We start from the raw sequence: 25,956 nt of genomic DNA, 5'->3' as shown, positions 1-25,956 counted from the left end.
CCCACGGTGGGGAGGCAGCTGCCCCCCCCTAGAAGCAGGGGCGCGCTGGGCACCTATCATGATGAGGCCTGGCCACCTGTTTTTCCTGCCACCGGCCCTTTAAATCTTCAGGCACGGTGGCTATATAGGTGCGTCAGTGAGTCAGTGGCCCATGTGCCCTGCACAGAGGGGTTAAGAACGCCTGAAGTTGAACACCAGGACGTTCTTTATGGGCGGAGAGAGAGTGCTCTGCTCTCCCCGTCTCCCACCACTGGCTGCAGCGTGCCACTGAACGTGTCAGGATCAGGTCTCAGGCATCCGGAGGAGCTCCTAGTACCTGAGGCAATCGCTACAGGTGCTGAGCTGGGGCTGGGCTGATGGATATACAGGTCACGTGCTGGGGGCTGGCTGTGGCTGGGCTGATGTATGTATATACAGGGGCTGGCTGGGCTGATGTATATACAAAGGCTGGCTGTGGCTGGGCTGATGTATATACAGGGGCTGGGGCTGGCTGGTGTGATGTATATACAGGTGCTGGGGGCTTGGGCTGATGTATATAGAGGGGCTGGCTGTGGCTGGGCTGATGTACTGTATATACAGGTTGTGCTGGGCTCAGTTAACTGGGGCTGGTGATGATATATATACAGGTGCTGGGCTCAGTGGGCTGGTGCTGGTTATTATGTATATACAGGTATAGGGCTCATTATACTGTATGGAGTATTATATGGGGCACATTATACTGCATGGAGCAATATATGGGAATCATTATTCTGTATGGAGCAATATATGGGGCATGTTATTCTGTATAGAGCGCTATGTGGTGCCCATAATACTGTATGGAGCAATATGGGTGGCTTATTATTCTGTATGGAGTAATATATGGTTCTCATTATACTGTATGGAGCACTATATGGTACCCAAAATACTGTGTGGAGCAATATATGGTGCTCATTATACTGTATGGAGCAATATATGGGGCATATTATTCTGTATGGAGCGCTATGCGGTACCCACAATACTGTATGGAGGACTATGTGGTGCCCATAATACTGTATGGAGCAATGTATGGGGCTCACTATACTGTATGGAGCAATATATGGGGCTCATTATACTGTATGGAGCAATATATGGGGCATGTTATTCTGTATGGAGCGCTATGCGGTGCCCACAATACTGTATGGAGCACTATGTGGTGCCCAGAACACTGTATGGAGGACTATACTGTCTGATTTATGACCTATTGTAGAATGTACAATAGTTATCACTCATGTAATGTATGGGGGGACTGTATATGAGATGGGAGCCCTATAGGGGGGCTGTATATGTGTTTGGGGGGGCGCCTCAGGCAGCAGTGTGGCTAGGTTCACCCCTGTCTGTGCCTACTAGTGATGGGCGAGCACTAAAATGCTCGGGTGCTCATTGCTCGGGTCGAGCAAATTGGAATACTAGGGTACTCGGCCAGAACAAAGAGCACAATGTACGTCTATGGGAGACCCGAGTATTTTTACCGCAATCCCCCGGGGGTCCTTTTAAGGTCTAAAAACATCTGAAAATGATGGAAACACTGCTCAAATGACACAGGGACCTCATGAGGATCGCCCCTGGAAGCATTCCTGACTCCTAGTTCACAGCCTTAATCATTTTTTTCCGAAATTCATGCCATTTTTCCCGGTGCCACAAAACACACATGAAAGCGAAACCAAAATGGGTTTTGCTTGGAAATATGTCAAGGTACATCCTTTGCAGGTTAATGACTTGCCTGTAAGGCCAAATATTTAACCCCAGACCGAAAATTTCCTCTCCCAATTAGGCTTAGTTCAGACGCTGCGTTTTTGAAGCATTTTTCAACTTTAACATTGCTTTCAACCACTACAAATGCATTCACTGGGAAATGTCATTGTAACATTTAACACCCCTAGCTGGCCATGTGGTGTGTGACACATAAGCAGACCCATCTTGTTTCATGTTGGGGTGGACGGGTGTCCCTGTGTTTTTCGCCATCTGTACTAGGTAATGTGCATTCATATATAGATGTTAGTACTAGATTCGCTGGCACCGTAGCTATGGAATATATGAATTGGATTACCCATCGATTGTTATCATGGCTATCATAGCTATATAAGTCGGTGGCTGCCACTATTATTGCACTTTGCACTTTATACTCTGTGGATTACTTGTATGCAATTACCTTCTTTAGGGATACACCCTGCCTTGGGCTTGGCTTGATGCTGATGACATCCTTTGTCATCTTTTTTAGCCCCATTGTATCTGTCTGTTTGGTATATTTTGTTTTACTTTCTATTGACTATAATAAAGTGTTAATAGTTTTGGATTTCATGACTGCCTTGTAGTGCTTGAGGTTTTCTGTGATTAGTTTTGCAGTTATCCATAGATATCCATACTAAGGTGGTGTTTGGGTAGACTTATAGGTATATGTACATGTTTATTCCACTCTGTGATACTTCAGGTCCCCACCACCCATAATGTTCATCAGAATATTCCTCCATCTTGTTTCATGTACGAAGGAGGGACTCTTAAAGTCACAGAGCCTATTTTTACTGGTGCATCAGGCGGCATTAATTAAATAAGGGCCATTATGAAACAGTGGGTCTCCTAAGCTGTTTATGCCTATGCTGTGAGTGGATGGGCTGCCAAGAATTACAACGCACCAAAATACCCCTGTCATAAGATGTCCAGGGGGGACTCCTGAAAATGTGTTGCGTTGAATTCAAGGCCTGCCCTGCTACCAATTCATATGCACCCCAATAAGCCTTTGAACCCACATAGTGGATGGGCCCATGAAAATCCACTTCACAATATGCATTTTGTACTCTGTACTCCTTTGTTTTACACATTGGCGGCAAGGCCAGCCCTGCTGCACTGGTTGCTGGGGACCTATCCTAATGTGAATCATCTTCTAGGGTGAAGCCTGTATTTACCGTATTTCGCGGACTATAAGACGCACCGGACCATAAGACGCACCCCAAATTTGGGGTGAAAATTGCAGAAAAAAAGATTTTTTATAAGATGGGGGTCCGTCTTATTGTCCGAATTTACAGTATCTTACCTGTGGGCTGGTGGTGGCAGAGCAGGGTCACAGGAGGCATGGTGTCGGCAGAGGTGGGGTGAGGCGGTACGGCGTGCACCTGAGCAGGGTCCCTTCCTGCTTAGGTGGGCGACGCCACGGCCTGGTGTCCATGGGAGGGTGGCAGCAGTGGTTACCGGCAGAGGTGTTGGGATGAGGAGGCACAGTGAGAGGTATGGCGTGAGAGGGGTCCCTTTCCCCGGTGAGGTGATGCAGCAGCCCCGGTAATGCAGCAGGGCCGGGTGAATCCTGTTGTTATCGGTGCGCGCGGCCATCTTCCTGAGGCCACGCGTTCGCAGATGGAGCTCTGCTGCCCGGGGCTTCAGGAAAATGGCCGCCGCAATCCCCATCTGCGCACGCGCGGCATCCCGCGGCCATTTTCCTGAAGCGCCGGGCAGCAGAGCTCCATCTGCGAACGCGCGGCCTCAGGAAGATGGCCGCGCGCACCTATAACAGGATTCACCCGGCCCTGCTGCATTACCGGGGCTGCTGCATCACCTCACCGGGGAAAGGGACCCCGCTCACTGCGCCTCCTCATCTCCACACCTCTGCCGCCACACCTCTGCCGCCACGGTCCACGGTAAGCCTGCATTGCGAATATAAGACGCACCCCCCATTTTCCCCCCTTTTTTGGGGGGGAAAAAGTGCGTCTTATATGCCAAAAAATACGGTATATGGGTAGGAAGGACCCTGCTACAATTAAAGCCGTCATAGGCTGATGGGTGTAGTGCTTGGTCAGAAACCTATATATAAATAACAAATGTCTGACTGAAATTTCCAAACAGAAAACTGGTGTGTATAGGTTGTGACAGGGCCACTGGCAATGTATGCGAGGTAGATATGTATCATGAAGATTGATATCTTCTGTGATGTGAAACTCAGAAATTTCTCTCCAGCATGTTATGTGCTGAGTAGTGTTGAGCATTCCGATACTGCAAATATCGAGTATCGGCCGATATTCGCTGTATCGGAATTCCGATACCGAGTTCCGATATTTTTGTGATATCGGAAATCGGAAGTTCCTATAAGTTCCCAGGCGTTTGCGGTGCGTATGGTTCCCAGGGTCTGGAGGAGAGGAGACTCTCCTTCAGGCCCTGGGATCCATATTCATGTAAAAAATAAAGAATAAAAATAAAAAATATGGATATTCTCACCCCTCCGACGGACCCTGGCTCTCACCGGTGCAAGCGTCTGCCTCCGTTCCTAAGAATGCAGTGAGTGTAGGACCTGCGATGACGTCGCGGTCTTGTGACTGGTCACGTGACCGCTCATGTGACTGCGACGTCATCAAAGGTCCTTCGCTCACTGCATTCTTAGGAACGGAGGCAGACGCTTGCACCGGTGAGAGCCAGGGTCCGTCGGAGGGGTGAGTATATCCATATTTTTTATTTTTATTCTTTATTTTTTACATGAATATGGATCCCAGGGCCTGAAGGAGAGTTTCCTCTCCTTCAGACCCTGGGAACCATCCAGGATAGCTTCCGATATTTGTGTCCCATTGACTTGTATTGGTATCGGGTATCGGTATCGGTGATATCCGATATTTTTTGAATATCGGCCGATCCAATCCGATACCGATACGTTTGAATATCAGAAGGTATCGCTCAACACTAGTGCTGAGGGGTTAATCGGCCATGACAGGGTTGTTTTTTTTTGTGAGTAGCTGTAAGATTAGTGGGATGACTACTCATCATAACTAACCTCAAGAGTGTGAATCGCAGGTTAAATGTCCGACCACTGAGTTTTATTTCTGTGTGTCTGGAGGTAAGAGAGCTCCAGAGAAGCGTTTATGTGAGATTGTGCTGAACTGAGTTATACCCCAAGCGGGCGGACCTCTGCAGGCAGAGGCTTAGGTCGGGTTCACATTAGCGTATGTGTGCGCAGCATATACCTGTATACCGATCCATATGCATCTTGCATACATATATTTAACTTTGTGTACATAGGGACATGCGTTTGCATCAGTTTGCATGCGGATTTATACACATGCGTTGTTTCGCGGTGTGCAGCGAACGCAACATGTTGCATTTTTTGAGGCGTCAATTTAGCGCAGACATACGCATGCGGATGAGTGTGTTAAAATAACGCATTACTGTCTATGGGAACGCATTGGTACGCAAGGACATGCATACGCATGCGTTCTTCACACTAATCATGTCCATGAAATGATTTCACCACCTGCAATACCCCTGCTGTATAAAAGGGGGTCTGGAGACAGGAAGTCCATTACTCTCAAGACTAGTGTTGAGCGATACCGTCCGATACTTGAAAGTATCGGTATCGGAAAGTATCGGCCGATACCGGCAAAGTATCGGATCTAATCCGATACCGATACCCGATACCAATACAAGTCAATGGGACTCAAGTATCGGACGGTATTCCTGATGGTTCCCAGGGTCTGAAGGAGAGGAAACTCTCCTTCAGGCCCTGGGATCCATATTAATGTGTAAAATAAAGAATTAAAATAAAAAATATTGCTATACTCACCTCTCCGACGCAGCCTGGACCTCACCGAGGGAACCGGCAGCGTTCTTTGCTTAAAATGCGCGCGTTTACTTCCTTCCGTGACGTCACGGCTTGTGATTGGTCGCGTGCCGCCCATGTGGCCGCGACGCGACCAATCACAGCAAGCCGTGACGTAATTTCAGGTCCTGAATGCAGAAATAGGCATTCAGGACCTGAAATTACGTCACGGCTTGCTGTGATTGGTCGCGTCGCGGTCACATGGGCGGCACGCAACCAATCACAAGCCGTGACGTAATTTTAAAATGCGCGCGTTTCCTGCCTCCCGTGACATCACGGCTTGTGATTGGTCGCGTCGCCCATGTGACCGCGAAGCGACCAATCACAAGCCGGAACGTAATTTTAAAATCCTGAATGCCTAGAATTAGGCATTCAGGACCTGAAAATTACGTCACGGCTTGCTGTGATTGGTCGCGTCGCGGCCACATTGGCGGCACGCGACCAATCACAAGCCGTGACGTCACGGGAGGCAGGAAACGCGCGCATTTTAAGCAAAGAACGCTGCCGGTTCCCTCGGTGAGGTCCAGGCTGCGTCGGAGAGGTGAGTATAGCAATATTTTTTATTTTAATTCTTTATTTTACACATTAATGTTGTTTCGATACCGATACCCGATACCACAAAAGTATCGGATCTCGGTATCGGAATTCCGATACCCGCAAGTATCGGCCGATACCCGATACTTGCGGTATCGGAATGCTCAACACTACTCAAGACTCTGGATGCGAGCACAAGACTCTGGATGTAAGTATAGAAGCTTTGAAAATGTCTGTCTCTCACTGCATTTTGTACTCTGTACTCACGTTTTGTTTTCTGTTCCTTCTAGACTGTGAGTTTTTCCTGTCCTTTACTCCGTGCCTGGAATTCTCATCTCTGTCTGGGATTACCTGTAATGGATTGCTCCTGTGGCCCTGTGTAAGTATTAGTGTGTGTACTTTTCAATTACTACAGTATGTTGCTCTGCCCAGTCTCACACTCTGCCCAGTTTCACACACATCGTCACTTTGTGTCTTATGTTTTCCTTTTTTCCCTTGTAGACTGTGCAGTGCTGCTGTCCCCGTGCTATGCTGCTGTGCTGCCTGATGTGCTGTTGGACTACTGCCTGTAATGTAAGTATTGGCCTTCAAATTTTTATTTTTTTTTGCTTTGGCTACATTGTGTTTGGCGCTTTTAAACAACTTACATTTTTCATATGTGTTCTTTTCTGTAGTGTGCCAGGAGTCGAGTTCCCGCCGCTGCACAGGGGGAATCTCGAACCATGTCCGTTGCGGTCTCACATTCTCCTCCAGTCGCAGTGGAGCCTGCTCAGCGAAGACGTCGGTCCCAGAGTCTGGCTCAAGCTGATACTTTTCTATTATTATTATTATCATTATTATTATTATAACTGTGCGCTTGGTTACTGCTGCCTTTTCAGACTCTGCCTTTGTAGCCAGTACTGATCAGCAGCGAGCAGGCATTTCAAGGACTAAGTCCTGCTTTTCCCAAACTGAGCGTGCCCAGCAAGTTTGTCCACTGCCACCCCTGTTCCGACCTTTTCCCACCTCCCGCTGCCAGATTAATACTCTGGTGACAGCAAGTCATGTAGGGGATTCGTGAGCCAGTGCGCTATACACCTCGAGCTTCTGGCTGCACGTTTTCCCACAGAGTGGGCAATGGTGGGATTCATTATATCCCTTCTGTCGGACAGGGCGTTGCAGTGGGCTACGCCACTGTGGGAGCGCGACGATCATGTGGTGCAGAGTGCTCCGCTGTTTCTGAGCACTCTGAAACAGGTCTTTTTAAGACCTCAAGTCACCCATGGTACGGCGCTCCAACTGCTGGCATTGACCCAGGGCTCGTCCATGGTCAGCCATTTTGCCGTCCACTTCCGGACTTTAGCATCTGAGCTGGAGTGGATAAAACCCTCATCCCTGTATTTTGGAGGGGGCTGGCTGACCATGTGAAGGATGCTTTGACCACTAGGGAGATTCCTGCCACACTGGAGGAGCTAATAGCTGTATCAACTCCCATCGACCTTCGTTTTAACGTGCAAAGGTTGGAGCGAGCCCAGTGTAGGCAGAGGTTTCGGCTGGCTCCCAACTTCGCCAGACCTCTGGAATCTCCGGTCCAGGCGTCTGAGTCACATGAGCCCATGGAGGTGTCACAAGCGGGATCTAAGTCCCGGACCGAACGTGCACTCAAGGTCTGTCATGTTTGCTGGCAGTCAGGACATCTTGACTCCAGATGTTCCCAGTGGTCAGGAAAACATCAGCATCTAGTGGTTGTAGGAGGAGATACACTAGACACAGTGACATTTTCCTCCAAACTGTCCTTCAAGGAGACAATTACCATAGGCCCATCCACTCTTACGGTAGAGCTTTGCATGGATTCCGGGGCGCAGGGCAATTTTATGTCATCTGCCTTTGCCCAGCGACACGCAATACCCCTGGTGATGCTCGCCAAACCTGTGACTGTACAAGTGGTAAATGGGTCGACACTGCCCTCTCAGATAACACACCAAACCATCCCATTTACTCTATCCATGTCTCCATCTCATCAGGAGATTATCTCCCTGATAGTCATTCGCCATGGCTACGCTACCACTCTCCTCATATAGAGTGGTCCTCAGGGAGAATTCTGGGATGGAGTGAATCTTGTGAGGGTAGATGTCTGAGGGAGTATGTTCAGGTTGCTACAACTGAAGTACCCGCAGATCTTTCCTCCCTCCCCAAAAGGGCTGCAGAGACCCTTCAGCCTCACCGCTCCTATGACTGCCATATTGAGTTCTTGCCTGGTGCTGAGCCTCCCCGGGGTCGAGTCTACCCATTATCTCTCCCGGAGATGGAGGCAATGTCTCACTACATTCAGGAGAATCTGGCAAGAGGATTCATTAGGAAGACAGTGTCACCTGCAGGGGCGGGGTTCTTTTTTGTGCAGAAGAAGAACGGAGAATTACGTCCATGCATAGACTTGCCACCGCTACAGGGCAAGTGGAAAGAGTGAGGCCCAGTGCTAGAATTGGCACATCTTAGAGATGCGCCTTTTCTGGGCTGGCTGAGAGCGGATGTTTTTAGCCTGAGGGGTGCCAGTATCCATGGCCCCTTCCTAGGCTATTAATATGAGCCCGCAGCTGTCTGCATAGCATTTGCTGGGTATTAATTATAGGAAGACCCTACATTTTTTGGGGGGATTCCTCACTTTAATAACCATTTATACAGCTGTGAGCAAATATTAATAACCTGGGAAGATCCACGGGTATTACCAACTTCCCAGGCTATAAACATCAGCCCCCAGCTGTCGGATTTCCCTCTGCTGGTTACAAAAGTTGCACGGGAGCCCACACCATTTTTTTCCGAAAAATCATCTTTTATTAATTAAATACATGTACAGTAAGCTGCTCACACACTGTATTAATTATATTCAGTGTAAACATCTATATATTTACCTATACTATTTGTATTTAATGTATGTAGAACATATCTTCTATCCTGTCGGCTCCCGCAGTGATTTTACAGTACACAACATATGAATTGTCGGCTTTTCTTGTATCTATGCAATATAAATACACATTACAATATATATATATATATATATATATATATATATATATATATACACACACACACACATACATACACCCATACACTCACACACATCTATTCTATGTGTGTATATATAAATATATATATATATATATATATATATATATATATATATATACAGTGGGGAAAAAAAGTATTTAGTCAGTCAGCAATAGTGCAAGTTCTACCACTTAAAAAGATGAGAGGCGTCTGTAATTTACATCATAGGTAGACCTCAACTATGGGAGACAAACTGAGAAAAAAAAATCCAGAAAATCACATTTTCTGTTTTTTTATCATTTTATTTGCATATTATGGTGGAAAATAAGTATTTGGTCAGAAACAAAATTTCATCTCAATACTTTGTAATAAATCCTTTGTTGGCAATGACAGAGGTCAAACGTTTTCTGTAAGTCTTCACAAGGTTGCCACACACTGTTGTTGGTATGTTGGCCCATTCCTCCATGCAGATCTCCTCTAGAGCAGTGATGTTTTTGGCTTTTCGCTTGGCAACACGGACTTTCAACTCCCTCCAAAGGTTTTCTATAGGGTTGAGATCTGGAGACTGGCTAGGCCACTCCAGGACCTTGAAATGCTTCTTACGAAGCCACTCCTTCGTTGCCCTGGCGGTGTGCTTTGCATCATTGTCATGTTGAAAGACCCAGCCACGTTTCATCTTCAATGCCCTTGCTGATGGAAGGAGGTTTGCACTCAAAATCTCACGATACATGGCCCCATTCATTCTTTCATGTACCCGGATCAGTCGTCCTGGCCCCTTTGCAGAGAAACAGCCCCAAAGCATGATGTTTCCACCACCATGCTTTACAGTAGGTATGGTGTTTGATGGATGCAACTCAGTATTCTTTTTCCTCCAAACACGACAAGTTGTGTTTCTACCAAACAGTTCCAGTTTGGTTTCATCAGACCATAGGACATTCTCCCAAAACTCCTCTGGATCATCCAAATGCTCTCTAGCAAACTTCAGACGGGCCCGGACATGTACTGGCTTAAGCAGTGGGACACATCTGGCACTGCAGGATCTGAGTCCATGGTGGCGTAGTGTGTTACTTATGGTAGGCCTTGTTACATTGGTCTCAGCTCTCTGCAGTTCATTCACTAGGTCCCCCAGCGTGGTTCTGGGATTTTTGCTCACCGTTCTTGTGATCATTCTGACCCCACGGGGTGGGATTTTGCGTGGAGCCCCAGATCGAGGGAGATTATCAGTGGTCTTGAATGTCTTCCATTTTCTAATTATTGCTCTCACTGTTGATTTCTTCACTCCAAGCTGGTTGGCTATTGCAGATTCAGTCTTCCCAGCCTGGTGCAGGGCTACAATTTTGTTTCTGGTGTCCTTTGACAGCTCTTTGGTCTTCACCATAGTGGAGTTTGGAGTCAGACTGTTTGAGGGTGTGCAAAGGTGTCTTTTTATACTGATAACAAGTTTAAACAGGTGCCATTACTACAGGTAATGAGTGGAGGAAAGAGGAGACTCTTAAAGAAGAAGTTACAGGTCTGTGAGAGCCAGAAAGCTTGATTGTTTTTTTCTGACCAAATACTTATTTTCCACCATAATATGCAAATAAAATGATAAAAAAACAGAAAATGTGATTTTCTGGATTTTTTTTTCTCAGTTTGTCTCCCATAGTTGAGGTCTACCTATGATGTAAATTACAGATGCCTCTCATCTTTTTAAGTGGTAGAACTTGCACTATTGCTGACTGACTAAATACTTTTTTGCCCCACTGTATATATATATATATATATATATATATATATATATATATATATATATATATATTTGTCTAAGGGTTTTTCTGTCTGTCTGTCTGTCTGTCCTGGAAATCCCGCGTCTCTGATTGGTCGAGGCCGCCAGGCCTCGACCAATCAGCGCCGGGCACAGTATCAACGTAGATGTCATAATGGTTGCCATGGCGACGATGATGTCATAAAGGTTGCCTCGACCAATCAGCGACGGGCACAGTCTGCCGCGAATTCTGGAATCATCATTGTCCATATACTATGGGGACAAGCATATTCTAGAATACCCGATGCGTTAGAATCGGGCCACAATCTAGTATATATATATATATATATATATATATATATATATATATACAGCTCTGGCAAAAATTAAGAGACCACTGCACAGATTCATAAAAATCAGCTTCTCTACATGTCTGAGAGCTATTCTAGTGTCAGTTGAATTCCAACCAGAGGACACCTCATTCTACTTAATGTGATTCTCATTAGGTTATCACCTGAACCAAATCTTACTTAACAAAGGAGAGTATAAAAAAAACCCTGCTGTGGTGTTCACAATCCTCTTGCAATAGGACAAGCTGGATGGCAAAACAAGTGCTAGTAATAGCTGAAAAGTAATAGGAATGAAAAAAATAACTTTACCAAGCCAAAGGAGTTGAAAAGAAAAGTCTTGAGTGAGGAAAAGAAGGGCTTAATTATGGCTCTAGTAGCTGAGGGATACAGTGAGCTTTATGGAGCCTCCATCCTTAAAATTTCTAAGACGGCAGTCCATTACAACAAGGTCAAGCAGCAGACATTGGGCATAACAAAGCTACAGACCGGCACAGGGCGAAAACGACTCTCCACTGCCCGGGATGACCATCATCTTATTCTTATGTCACTCAGCAACCGCGGTATGGCATCAAGTGACCTTCAAATAGAATGGCAGCTGGGTTGAAGTGCACGGCAAGAACAGTTCATAACAGGCTCATAGAGGCAGAGCTCAAGTCATGTAAAGCTAGAAAAAAGCATTTCATCAATCAAAGGAGAGCCCGCCTGAAGTTTGCCAAAGACCATAAGGATTGGACCATAGAGGACTGGAATTACCAACAAGTCCAACCATAGACACAGAATGGTACTTCCAATATACATATGAAACAACCACTAGATGGCAGCAGAATCACTGTCATCCATAAAGAAGCCTACCACGAATGAAGTAAAATAGATTTATTGAAAACAACATAAAAAATAAATATAAAAAGCTACAGCATATCCTCTAGGTAATACCTATGGGAAGAACATGGGAAGCACATAACAAAAAATGTCCAGAAGGACAAGTAAGTACGTATATGTATAGAGCACCTGCCCACCTGTGATCCTATATGGGCCCATAAACATATAGGTGCAAATAGCATCCACTTATGAAGTAATACCCGGTCCCAAGTACATAGGCAGGCTAAAAGTCCCCGTACCTACCCACTCTCCATATGTCTGTGGTAACATCCAAATACATATGACATGGAGAAGGGAAAGTGTACAAAAGTGCTCACCAAATAAAGATGTAGATAGTGTGCGTCCTCCCACGTCTCCTTCCCAGCGCCCCGACGCGCGTTTCGCCCTGGCTTCTTCCGGGGGCGTGATATGCTGTAGCTTTTTATATTTATTTTTTATGTTGTTTTCAATAAATCTTTTTTACTTCATTCGTGGAAGGCTTCTTTATGGATGACAGTGATTATGCTGCCATCTAGTGGTTGTTTCATAGAGGACTGGAGTAGGACTAATTTTCTCTGATGAGTCTAATTTTCGGCTTTGCCCAACACCTGGTCGTCTAATGGTTAGACGGAGACCTGGAGAGGCGTACATGCCACAGTGCCTTGCACCCACTGTGAAATTTGGTGGAGGATTGGTGATGATCTGGGGATGCTTCAGCAAGGCTGGAATTGGGCAGGTTAATCTTTGCGAAGGACGTATGAATCAAGCCGCATACAAGGTTTTCTTGGAAAAACAGTTGATTCCTTCTGCTCAGGCAATGTTCTCCAACTATGAGGACTGTTTTTTCCAGCAGGACAATGCGACATGCAACACAGCAAGGTCAATCAATGTGCGGATGAAGGACCACCACATCAAATCCCTGTCATGGCAAGCCCAATCTCAAGACCTGAACCCCACTGAAAACCTCTGGAATGTAATCAAGAGGATGATGGATAGTCACAAGCCATCAAACAAAGAAGAACTGCTTACATTTTTGCACCAGGAGTGGCATAGGGTCACCCGAAAGCAGTGTGAAAGACTGGTGGAAAGCATGCCAAAACACATGAAAGCTGTGATTAAAAATCATGGTTATTCCACTAAATATTGATTTCTGAACTCTTCCCGAATTAAAACATTTGAACATTTCTCATTTTCTGAAAATAAATACAAAATGTAGTACTTGGAAATTCAAAGACATGTTATCAACTTATCAGTAATGATGAGCAAGTATACTCGTTGCTCGGGTTTTCCCGAGCACTCTCGGGTGACCTCCGAGTATTTGTTATTGCTCAGAGATTTAGTTTTCATCGCCTCAGTTGCATGATTTACGGCTTCCAGATAAGCTGAATACATGTGGAAATTCCCTAACAAACAGGCATTCATCACATGTATTCAGCGTATCTGTAAGCCTAAATCATGCAACTGAGGCGATGAAAACTATATCTCCGAGCAATAACAAATACTCGGAGGTCACACGAGCAAGGAGTACACTCACTCATCACTAGTTGTCAGTAGTTTATAGAATAAAAGAGCAATTTACATTTTACTGAAAAATATACTTTTAAAGAGAAAAATAAGACAAACTGAAAATTTTGCAGTGGTCTCTTAATTTTTGCCAGAGTTTCTATTCTAACCTGTCACTCTGTAATTATACTGAATTGCCGACTTTTAATAATAATAAAAATAATAATAATAATAAATATATATATATATATATATATATATATGCTTTGAATAATATTTCCTTTGAAAACGATGTGTAAATGACAGAGAATTGCTGTATGTAAAAGCTCATGTTAAAATCGCATTGCAATCGGACAGCAATCGCACTGCATTCGGATATAAATTGGATGCTAGGTGTGAGAAATCGGATTGTACTCGCGCTACACTCGCATTACACTCGTGCGACTTTCGGCAGGGAGACTCGGACTGATTTTCCATATGTTAAGTGTGACGCCAGCCTAAGTGTTAGTAATTTGCTGTAATCTAAAAGAAAAAAAAATGTACCAAGGATACCCAAGTGACTTAATGTTTGTTATGGGATGTTATACTGACCCCCCAAACTCACTTCAAATGTGAGGTGGTCCCTAAAAAAAAATGGCTTTGTAAATTTTGTTCGAAAAATGAGAAATTGCTGGTCAACTTTTAACCCTTATAACATCCTAACAAAAAAATTATATTTCCAAAATTGTGCTGATGTAAAGTAGACATGGAGAAAATGATATTTATTAACTATTTTGTATGACAACATTCTCTGATTTAAGTGTACGAAAATTAAAATTTTGAAAATTGCTAAATTTTCAAAATTTGCCAAATTTCTGCTTTTTTCATAAATAAACGCAAGTTATATAGAAGAAATTTTGCCACTAACATGAAGTACAATATGTCATGAAAAAACAGTCACAAAATCACTGGGATACGTTGAAGCATTCCAGAGCTATAACCTCATAAATTGACAGTGGTCCGAATTGAAAAAATTGGCTTGGCCATTAAGTACCAAATTGGCTGTCAGTAAGGGGTTAAAACATATGTAAAAAATATATTATTTTTAGTATTTGGTATAGTATTTTTTCCTGTGACTTATGACTAATGGTTTACCCAACATTTATGATAATTTTGGGGAGTCTACCAAGATTCTAGTGATTGGCAGCAACAGTAATAAGGGCTGTGGTCATGATTGCAACTTGTCAACAAAGAGTAGAGTAGAGTGATTGCTTGACAGGACAGTTGTTTAGTCCCAGTCCTGGCCTGCTGAGGTCTTCCATCAGTCTCTGTGCACTAGCCTCCAGTGATGACATCTCATACTGACAGGTGACCTGACCTCCACAGTCAATCGCAGAGACAGTTGGTCACATGTGTTAATAGGTTATAACTGGAGAGCGTAAGACCAATGTGAGATCGACAACAGGCGTAAGATTAGAAATTTCTAATTTTTTTTTTTAAATTAAGCCGTTATACAATCTGTACAAAGATCTGCCTGATTTATTGGATATACGTCATTGCAGATTTCCATGTCACGTACTGTGGATTTACTGCATACATTTATGTATATGAAATAAATGAAATTAAATAAAATAATGAAATAAAAAAGAAAAGTCCTACAAATTTTACCTCCAAGATCAAAGACTGTGTGGAATGCAGAGAGGTCAAAAGCTTGTATAAGATCTTTTCCATAAACATTCCATATTGTGTCCATATTACGCATAAAAGTCACCATCTCGTCTTCTGATCTAATTACAAATTGGTCAAAACAAAAACGGGAACAGCATTTTATACCTCGAAATACAAAGCATTATGATGTAGATATAATGCAGATGTCTAAGCTGGGTTGGATTTTCTTCCGCTTTTTAAAAAAAGGACAACAGTGGACACCTACAGTTGTGGTTCCCACATGGGCGCCTCGATTTCCAATGCTGACTTGATGGTACATACTGTATGTCCACCCCTGAGCATATCACCCTGATGACCAATTGTGATATCACAGCAGGTTATTTGACCACATCCCTTTTGTGATGTCACGGCTTACCTGACTGAAACCTTCTTGTGATATCACAGGAGCCTACCTGACTGAAAACCACATGATGTCACCAGAGCTTGCCTGACAAAAGCTACTCTTGTAAGGTCACAGCAGCTTACCTGATTAAACCCTGTTGTGATGTCACGGCGTACTTGACTGAAACCTTCTTCTGATGTCACAGTGGTCACGTGAGTGAAGCTTTGTTGTGATGTCATTGCGGCTCACTTCACTAAAAACCACTAGTGATGTCAGAGCTAGCTTGACAAAAACACTATTGTAATGTCCCAGGAGTTTACCTGGATGAAACAATATCATTATAGCACAGTTTATCCAAAAACATAGGTCCCCTGTATATGACCTGTATGTGGCACTGAGAACCAGGCTTTGTGTTATTATGTAGGGTCTCCAGTACATGGACCCTGACAACAACATCTTACAGCACACAAATCTGACTAGTAGGACATCAATATATCCTGTGGGAATACTCACACCCTTATTTTTACAAGGAAAGAAAGTTCAGATCTGTTAGTTTAGTTGCTACCCCAATTATTAGGTATCCTAATCAGTGCCACAGAATTTGAATGAAGCAGCAGGGTGCATGGGCAGCCATCACTTCATTCATCTCCTCCTGACTACAGTCCTGTGGCTGGTGGACAATCGGTGAACAATGAGTAGACAATGGGGACAGTGTATGTCGGGCTCCCAGCGATAACACACAAGTTTATAGCCTCGGGACCAGAGCGTGAGGCTGCATAGAAATACATTCAGCTGATCACTACGGTCCCGAGTGCCGGTGGCAGTGCCAGGTACTGATGCGAGAGACTTGCGCTAGTTTGTCGCATTGCACACGCAAGTGTGACCCCGGCCTAACAGTCAGCTTCTATCTGGTTGACACGTTGGAATATCCCAAAGAATTATATGAATTACAGAAATTACATTTATTTTTCCTGTTCCGCTAGCGGAGAGGGCATCACGAGGGAGTCGGCATTTTGTTTTAAACTTCCAATATATTTAAACATTTCTAAAAAAGTCTCCAAAATTATTTCATACACACTGACAAAATAGAATGCAATTTCAGAATATCTACATAACAAAACCATGCTCTCTCAGTGGTTATACACCAGGAAATACTTTTACAATTGGGCCCAGGACTTAATATTCATTTGCAAAACCAATAATCATTGTTGCAAATTTATAGTATGTGCACAAGTTACCTGTAAATAGCTTCAAATACTTCTTTTGAAGATACCCCAAAAGCCCTCTCATACTGACATTTTCCTTCTCTGCAATATAATAAGGAGCATTATTTGGTTACATTTATAATTGACAAAGCGTTTCCTTCCGTACATGTTATGTGCAATTATCTATTCATGTACAAACATTATCCTGTATGCAAGCTTCAAAGCTTCATCTCCTGCACAAAGGAAAAGGTTACATTTCTGTCATTTTTTCTTATCAACACATCTTAGGAAAAATAGATTAAAAAATAAATAAATAAACCATTTGCCTTAATCTCACTCCTTCCAACAGTTTCTAATACCTAAGAAGCAATTCCAGTCACATATGATAAAGTGTGGACACAATGACTCTTAGTTTTTTGCTACTTTGTGTAAACTCTGCATGGTCCTGAAAACTGTGCCCAAAATACAGCTGTAGTTGTGCTGCAGTATGCGGTCTCAGTAGCATGCTCAATTACAGTATATGTGTGTATATACAGCTGTGTGAAAAAGTGTTTGCCCCTTTCCTGATTTCCTATTTGGTTGCATCATGTTTGTCACACTTAAAAGGTTTCAGATCACCAAACAAATTAAACCCTTTTGTGCCAGAGCCTGTTTTTGCCACTATCACTCACTTTATGAGGTTATAACTCTGGAACGCTTCAATAGATCTTCATGATTCTGAGATTGTTTTCTCGTGACAAATTGTACTTTACGATAGCTGTAAAATTTCTTCGATATGACTTGAATTTATTTGTGAAAAAATGAAAATTTGGCAAAAATTTTGAAAATGTTGCAATTTTCAAACATTTAATTTTTATGCCTTTAAATCAGAGAGTTATATCGCACAAAATAGTTAATAAACAACATTTCCCACATGCCTACTTTACATCAGCATAATTTTGGAACCAAAATTTTTTTTTTTTGTTAGGAAGTTAAGGGTTAAAAGTTGACCAGCGATTTTTCATTTTTTCAACAAATTTTACAAAACGTTTTTTTTTTTTTTTAGGGACCACCTCACATTTCAAGTCACTTTGAGGGGTCTATATGAAAGAAAATAACCCAAACCATTCTAAAAACTGCACCCCTCAAGGTGTGCAAAGCCACAATCAAGAAGTTTATTAACCCTTCAGCTGCTTCAGAAGAATTAATGGAATGTGCAAGGAAAAAAAACAAAAACATTTCACCTTTTCCCTCAAAAATGTTTCGTTATCGCCATATTTTCCATTTTCACAAGGGTAACGGAAGAAAATGCACCATAAAATTTGTTGCGCAATTTCTCCTGGGTACACTGATTCCACATATGTGGAGCAAAACTATGGTTTGAGCACACAGCAGGACTTGGAAGGTAAGGAGTGCCATTTGACTTTGGAATACAAAATTGGCTTTAATCAATAGCTGATGCCATTTCGCATTTGGAGAGCACCTGAGGTGCCTAAACAGTAGAAACCCCACACATGTGACCCCATTTTGGAAACTAGACACCTCAAGGACTTTATCTAGATGTGTGGTGAGCACCTTGAAACCTCAAGGGCTTCACAAAATTTTATAATGTTGAGCCGTGAAGATTAAAAAACACATTTTGCTATTTTAGCCTCAATTTTCACAAAGGTAGGAAGAAACAAAAAATTGTCCCCTAAATTTGTTGTGCAATTTCTCCTGAGTAGAGCAATATCCCATAAGTGGTCAAAAACTAATTTTGAGACACAGTGCAAAGCTTAAAAGGGAAGGAGTGGCATATTACAGTGCAGGTTTTGCTGCTTTGGTTTGAGGTGTCCATGCCACATTGGCAGAGCCCCTGAGGTGCCAGCACAGCAGAAACCCACATAAGTGACCCCATTTTACAAACTACACCTCTCAATGAATTCATCTAGGGGTGCAGTGATCATATTGACACCCACCCAAGTGTGTCACAGAATTTGATACCATTGGGAAGTGAAGAAAAAATAATTCAATTTTTACGACACAAAAAAAGTTTTAGTCCCATATTTTACATTTTTACACTGGAAAATGGGTAAAAATGGTACCAAAATGTGTTACACAATTTCTGCTGAACTAGGCAATACCCCATATGTGGCTGTACAGTACTGCTTAGCCATACAGCAAGACTCTGGAGGGACTGAGCTCTATTTGACTCATGACATAAATTATTATAAAGAGACCCTAAATGCCAGAAGCAGAATCCCCCTCAAGTGACCCAGTTTGGATATATGTATGTATACAGTAAGTAAAGTGATGATTTTGACTCCATAAATGCTTTCCAGAAACATGCAGCAGTGGATGTTGCTGAGTGAAAATTGCAATCTGCCATTGTAGAGACCGGGACGCTGTAATGACCAGTACGTTACAATCACCAGTACGTTATGCCCAGCCAGTTCTTCTGGAGGCATGTCGAGCGCCCCCACTGTCGCAGGGCCGCGGGGTACCCGTTACCGGGCCTCTCTGTCTCGATTTGCGGATTGTCACGGTGGCTAGACCCGGTCCGTGACCCTGCTGAGGGGCATTCAATAAAAGTTGAGAGTGATGATGTGTGGTGCAGGGTGCGATGAATAACGAGGACACAAGGTTGCAGTCTCTTTACCTCTTTACTGAAGGTTTCGAGATACTCAATCCAAAGTACTGTTAACAGGGCTGGCTGAGACCGGCTGGTCCAAAGGCACATCCGGAGTTCCCTTAGCAGGTGGGAATCAGTGTCTACCTTCTAGCGCTTGTGTGTTGTAGACCTTCCCTGCTGAGCACCCCGGGATAGTCCTCACAACTGATTCTGTCTGTCTCTGATGTTCGTTCTCTACGTCCCCCAGATGATATGGTTAGGACGTACCCGTATGACGGGGTAGGCCTGGAGTTCTTCCAGGACCCTAGAGTCGCCCCTCTCCCACAGCTGCCTCCGTTGTCTGCTTAGGTGTTTTAGGTGAGACAGCCCGCCTATAACTGACTGTCCTGCCGTGGTTTGAAGTAATGCTTAAAGTCTCTTACTTTCTCGGCGTTCCGGCCACTGTGACTTTGCGCTTCAGAAGGATGTTGCCTCGATCTTACAGCACGACTCCTTCTGGTCCTATCACCTCTGCGCTGTATTGCCATTTCTCACTCCTTCACAATACCCCTCGCTTCTTGTCCTTTCCTAGGAGACTGCCGCTGTAAGCACAGGCACGGCTCTGTAACGTTCCTTCTTGTTCACTAGGGCTCTGCCAGGATCCCACCTCTGACAGGTCCTCTCTCTCGAGCTCTTCCCAGCTCCTTTCTCCCTTACTTCCTGTCCAACCCCCAGTTTTACCCAAGTGTGAGGAGTGGTCTAATAGATAGAACCACCCCCCCTGGTGGCCGGAGTGTGAAGTGTATTGTGGGTGTGTGTTACCTGGTCAGGTGAACTCCTTTAGTGCAATCAGATGTACCATCACTCCCCTTAGTGGCAGAGCAACAGTACTGCAACGACCAGGACTCTGGGGCGCTGCACTCCCCCCTGGTTAAATCCAGTACTCCCGGACTGGGAAAAGAAAAACAACATTACATGTTAGCAGGAAACACACAAAACTTTGAAACACTATAAACAAGTAAATGCTATGAACCAGTAACTATATAACAATGCTTCCCTTTATGGGAGGTGAGGACACTTGAACGTTACGCAAATCTTGGGTCATGCACAGTTTATGACTCCCAGTCCAGTGAGTGAAACAGCGGGGACCCCGGGTAAACAAAGGGGTCCCCTTTTGTAAGTTTTTGGAGCAATTCACTGTCCATTACTCCGTTGTCCATTTTTAAACCTGTAACAAAAGATATGCACACAAACATTTTCAACTAAATAGCAGCCCTCATTAATACCTCCAAGTTTTGTAGCGGAGTGGAGTTCGATTCTTGGTGCTGCACGTCGATCTCCGCAGTGCAGGGGTTGCTATCGGCCTACCAGGGCCTGCTATGCTTGCTACCGCTGGTGTAGTGCACTGTCTTCTAGCTACGCTTCTAGTGAGTCTGGGTAACACTGGCAGGCTGGAGCTCTTAGGGCTGCTGCTACCAACAGTGGGTACGGCAAATTCGCCGATAGCAGAGGGAGGACTTGCCGGTTCAACGGTTGGCATGGCATCTTCAGGTAGGATCTGCTGAGATTGCGGGCCTGGATGATCTGGCACCAAAATTAGTTCTGGTGGGATGGGTTGACGGAACGTTAGGACAGGTACCACGATGGCCTGATTTATCTGAGTCCAGGACTGGGGAAAATCTCCAAGACTAGTGTGTATCATCTCCTCTTCTACAGGTGGGGAGGTTCCTGGAGCCGTTTCCCTCTCTCTCAACTTATCAGGGCAAACTTTAAGGTCATCCCTGGATATCGCCGTCGAGGTCTCCCCTCCGTCCTTGCTGATGAGACAGACCTTTGTGTTGTCGAAATCGGATGGCAGGATGGTATACGGTTCTGATTCCCATTGGTCATCGAGTTTGTGTAGTCTCCTTTTTCGTTTGAGTACTTGCTCACCAGGTGACAAGGGGATCGCAGGAGCATGCTGGTTGTAGTCTCTTTCTTGTTTCTGTTGGGCCTGAGCGAGGCTCCTTTCCATGCATTCCTGTACATGACGGTACCTTTGCTGTCTCTCTGCATCCCAATCTGTATCCTGCGAGGTATCTTCGGGGGTTAGGACCCCCATGTCCAGATCAACGGGTAACTTGCTAGATCTTCCTCGCATCAGGTACGCTGGAGTGCAGTTGGTGGAATTCACTGGAATGTGATTGTACATGTCCACCAAGTCAGGCAACTTGGTTGGCCACAGGTTCCGTTCCTCTACGGGCAAGGTCTTCAGTAAGTCGAACACCACTTGGTTCATCTTTTCACACATCCCGTTGGTTTGGGGATGGTACGGTGTGGTTCTGATCTTCTTACACCCGTACAGATGGCAGAACTCTTGGAACACCTCTGCTTCGAATGCTGGCCCCTGATCGGTCAGTACCTTCTCCGTGTACCCATGGGGCCTACAAAAGTACTGCTGGAAGGCCTTGGCGGCCATCCTTGCCGTTAGATCCTTGACAGGTACAACCACCAAAAATCTGGAGTAGTGATCTACGATGGTAAGAGCGTAGATATAGCCTGACCGGCTAGGCGTCAGCTTCACATGATCCAGCGCGACCAGTTCAAGCGGCCGTTTTGTGATGATGGGCTGCAAGGGGGCCTTTTGGCTGTCACAGTCCTTCCTGCGTAGGCTACATGGACCGCACTCCCGACACCACTTCTCAATGGCTCTCTTCATGCCAACCCAATAGAACCTCCCTCGGAGTAGCCTCTCCAGCTTCCTCCATCCGAAGTGTCCGACTCCATCGTGGTAGGCTCCCAGAACCATGGGCGCATCTCACCTGGGCACCACTATCTGCCATACTAATTCATGAGTACGTGGGTCGATGCTCCTCCGGCACAGCTTACCATCATGAATAAACAGTTTGCTTCTCCCCTTCCACAGCTGTCGTGCCTCCTGTGGATCATCTGGGCCGGGATGCAACCCTGCCTGCGTCAAGAGCACTTTCACCCGATGGACCGCGGGGTCACCATCCCGGGTCTCCGCCCATCTGTGATGGGGCAGGGGGTTCAGCGTGGCATCCTGTTGGTTCTTGTGCCTGTTCTTCAAATGATGGGAGTACTGAGCGGCTTTGGGGCGATGGAATGCGGGTAGCTCCACCTCTTCAAGTGCCTCCGGGTCCTCCCCTGTTTCTGGCAAATTGGGCATCCGGGACAAGGCATCGGCATTCGCATTCTTGCGTCCTGCCCGGTACTTGATGGTGAAGTCGTAGTTGGACAGCCGGGCCATCCACCGCTGTTCCAAGGCCCCGAGTTTGGCTGTATCCAAGTGTGTCAGCGGATTGTTATCCAAGAAGACGGTGAATTTCGCCGAGGCCAGGTAGTGTTTGAACCTCTCTGTCACTGCCCAGACGATGGCAAGGAACTCCAGTTTAAAGGAACTGTAGTTGTCAGGGTTCCTTTCCGTGGGACGAAGCTTCCTTCTGGCGTAAGCGATCACCCTCTCCTTGCCTTTCTGGACCTGGGACAGCACGGCCCCCAATCCTACATTGCTGGCATCCATATAGAGCAGAAACGGTTGGTCGTATTCGGGTAGGTCAGTACCTCTTCTACCATCAGTGCCGACTTCAAGCAAGTGAAGGATCCTTCCAGCCCCTCGTTCCAATCAAATGGGGCGTTCTTCCCCTTGGTCTTCTTTGATTGGCCCACCAACAGGTCTTGCAAGGGCGCGGCCTTCTTGGTGAAGTCCTTAATGAACCTTCGGTAGTAGCCTACCAGCCCGAGGAACTGCCGGACTTCGTGGAGGTTGCTGGGCTTCGGCCAGTCCTGGATCACCGTGACCTTGTCGGGATCTGGGGCCACTCCTTCAGCACTCACCACATGGCCCAGGTACTGCACTTTGGGTTTCAGCAGATGGCATTTGGACGGTTTCACCTTTAAGCCAAAGTTGGACAGGGCTTCAAACACCTCAGCCAGGTGCTTCAGATGGTCTTCGTAGGTCTTAGAGAAGACAATGACATCATCCAAATACAGCAGTACGGTTTCAAAGTTCTTGTGCCCCAGACAGCACTCCATCATCCTCTGGAACGTCCCCGGGGCATTGCACAATCCGAAGGGCATGTAGTTGAATTCGCAGAGACCCATCGGTGTCGTGAAGGCCATCTTCTCTTTGTCCGCCTCCGCCACGGGAACCTGCCAGTACCCACTGGTGAGATCTAAGGTAGAGAAATAGTTGGCAGATTTTTTAGGCAGCCAGAGACTCCTCTATCCTGGGCAGTGGGTATGCATCCTTATGTGTAATGCGATTCAATTGCCTGTAATCAACACACATCCTCATTGTGCCATCTTTCTTTTTAACAAGGACTAATTGAGCTGCCCAGGGGCTACAACTGTCTCTCACCACCCCAGCCTCCTTCATTTCTTGTAACATGTCCTTGGCACACTGGTAATGAGCTGGGGTTACAGGGCGGTATCTCTCTTTTATGGGCCGATGATCTCCTGTGGGGATATGATGTTGGATCCCTTTCACCTGTCCATAATCTAAGGGGTGTTTGCTAAATACCCGCTCGTACTCGTGGACCACCCTGTAGGCCCCCTGTTTCTGGTGGGATGGGGTAGAGTCAGTGCCCACATGCAATTCCCGACACCAATCTTTCGAGTGCCCTGCAGAACCGTTGTCCTCTGCCAGGTTAGACGGGGCCAAGGGTCCAGGTGTCTGTATCACACTATTATTGACAGCGAACAGTTTGGCGAGCGTGGCATACTTGGTGAGATGGACCTCTTCCTCCCCACAATTAAGGACACATACTGACACCCTTCCCTGGCGAACGTCGACCACCCCCCTGGCTGTTAGGAGAGTAGGCCTATTGTCTGAATATACGGGTTCTACCAGGGCCTGGTAGTCCTTACCCCTGAGGCCTATGGCTGCCCGACACCATATCAACATCTCACTCCTGGGGGGTATCACGATAGGGTTTGAATCACTCACAGTGACACGACCAATTTCACCACCCGTCAGCTCTACCTGCTGTCTCTGCATCAGAGCTCTGATTTCTTTTTGCAGGGTGCGTTGTTCACTGTAGCCAGCGGTTTCTGCTACCTGTTGTAACAAGACAATAACTTCTGCAAGGCAATTTTCTATAACATTGGTACCGATAGTCATCATGGGATTACATTCACGGCGGTCAATATCAACAATTACAATCCCCTGGGCCTTCAATTCCACCCGCCCCACCTTGATGGTGACCTCTTTATACCCCACTTGTGGCAGTGGCTGACCATTACTGGCTATTATGGTGAAATCGTCATCGGGGCCACGAGTAATATCAGTGTCCTCCCAATACCGTTTATAAAGCACGTAAGGCATAGTCGTCACCTGAGAACCGGTGTCCAGTAGAGCGTTCATGGGAATACCGTCGATCACAACAGGAAGAACTGGTCGCCCTCCAACGTACTTGGCTCTCCAATGCTGTGGGCCTGATCGTCCTACTCCTGGGGGTTGGCCCTTTGCCCCAGGGGTTGCTCGTTTAAAGGACAGTACCTTGCAAGGTGGCCCACCTGGTGACAGCGGTGGCAGATAGGTCGTCCGTCCCGATGGAAGCGATCGTCGTCCCGGCCTCTGGTCGGCAGAGTCCTCCTCTGTCGCATCCAGGGGACATCCTCTGGTCTGGAGGCCAGCTGGATCTTCTCCTTGGGGGCCTCCTGTAGGGACTGCAAGGTCCGGGCTAGGGCAGCAACGCTCTTGGTCAGCTCCTGCATCTGGAGGCGGAGTCCTGTGGGGGAGTCGTCCTCTAAGCTCTGGGCATCGGCCTCGGCGGCAACTGGAGCATCTGGCGCCACCTCCTGGTGGTACGTGAGGGCTTGACGCCTGGGGGGTACCGCACGGCTGGACTGTCGCTCCTGCAGCGCCTGGATGGCTTTATCCTTAAATTGCGCAAAAGTCAGGTCTGGATTTTGCATGGCCAGGAAGTGCAACTGGCCCCTTTGGTGACTGCACAGGAGCCCCTCAATGAACCGCTCTTTCAGGAGTTTATCCTCATCTTGCATGCTGCCGGGGTCACTCTGCTTAATGGCCCGCAGCGCCTCCTGGAGATTAAGGGCATAGTCCCGTAAGCTATCCTGCGGTCTCTGTTTGCATCCATAGAAAGTCAATTTAATTTCTGTAGCAGTACGGGTATCAAAGGTGGCTTTAAGCTTTGCAAAAACCTGCTGTGCAGTTCCCTTATCCGTGGCAGGCCAAGACTTCACTTCTCTCAAAGCCACTCCAAAGAGTTGGCGTATTATCATATGAACTTTCTAAGGCTCTGTCAAGGGGTAGAACTCGAGCAGGCTGCAGATCCCTTCTTTAAAGTCAGTCAATGTATGCGACTCCCCGGAGTATCGCGGGAGCCAGGCTACTCCGTGCAGGTACGGCATAGAGAAGGGCATTATGGCCGTTGTGGTGGTGGCAGTCTCCGACTGGCTGATGGGGGCAGCGGGCTCTGCAGGAACCGGGGGTGGTATGAGGGCCGCGGCTGCGTCCGCTGCAGGGACCGGAGCTGCCTCTGTGTCCACGGCTACGACCGCCGTCTCCGCTCCTCCCGACTCAGACATG

The 25,956-nt window shown here is 46.0% G+C and overlaps 1 protein-coding gene across 1 annotated transcript in view; it reads right to left on the bottom strand.

Annotated features, from left to right (window-relative positions):
- The window catches only part of LOC143815468 (acetylserotonin O-methyltransferase-like), a 140,789-nt gene that overhangs the window by 12,473 nt on the left and 102,360 nt on the right, over nt 1–25,956 (bottom strand). The window contains exons 4-5 of the mRNA XM_077294684.1: nt 16,868–16,936; nt 15,248–15,366 (exon numbers count right to left, since the gene is read on the bottom strand). Coding sequence (XP_077150799.1) covers nt 15,248–15,366; nt 16,868–16,936 — 188 coding nt within the window. The remainder of the gene's footprint in view (nt 1–15,247; nt 15,367–16,867; nt 16,937–25,956) is intronic.

This window comes from Ranitomeya variabilis, chromosome 3, assembly GCF_051348905.1.
Source record: "Ranitomeya variabilis isolate aRanVar5 chromosome 3, aRanVar5.hap1, whole genome shotgun sequence".
Lineage (NCBI taxonomy): Eukaryota > Metazoa > Chordata > Amphibia > Anura > Dendrobatidae > Ranitomeya > Ranitomeya variabilis.
Note: the sequence above shows the minus strand (reverse complement) of the source record. Positions and strands in the feature narration are given on the sequence as shown.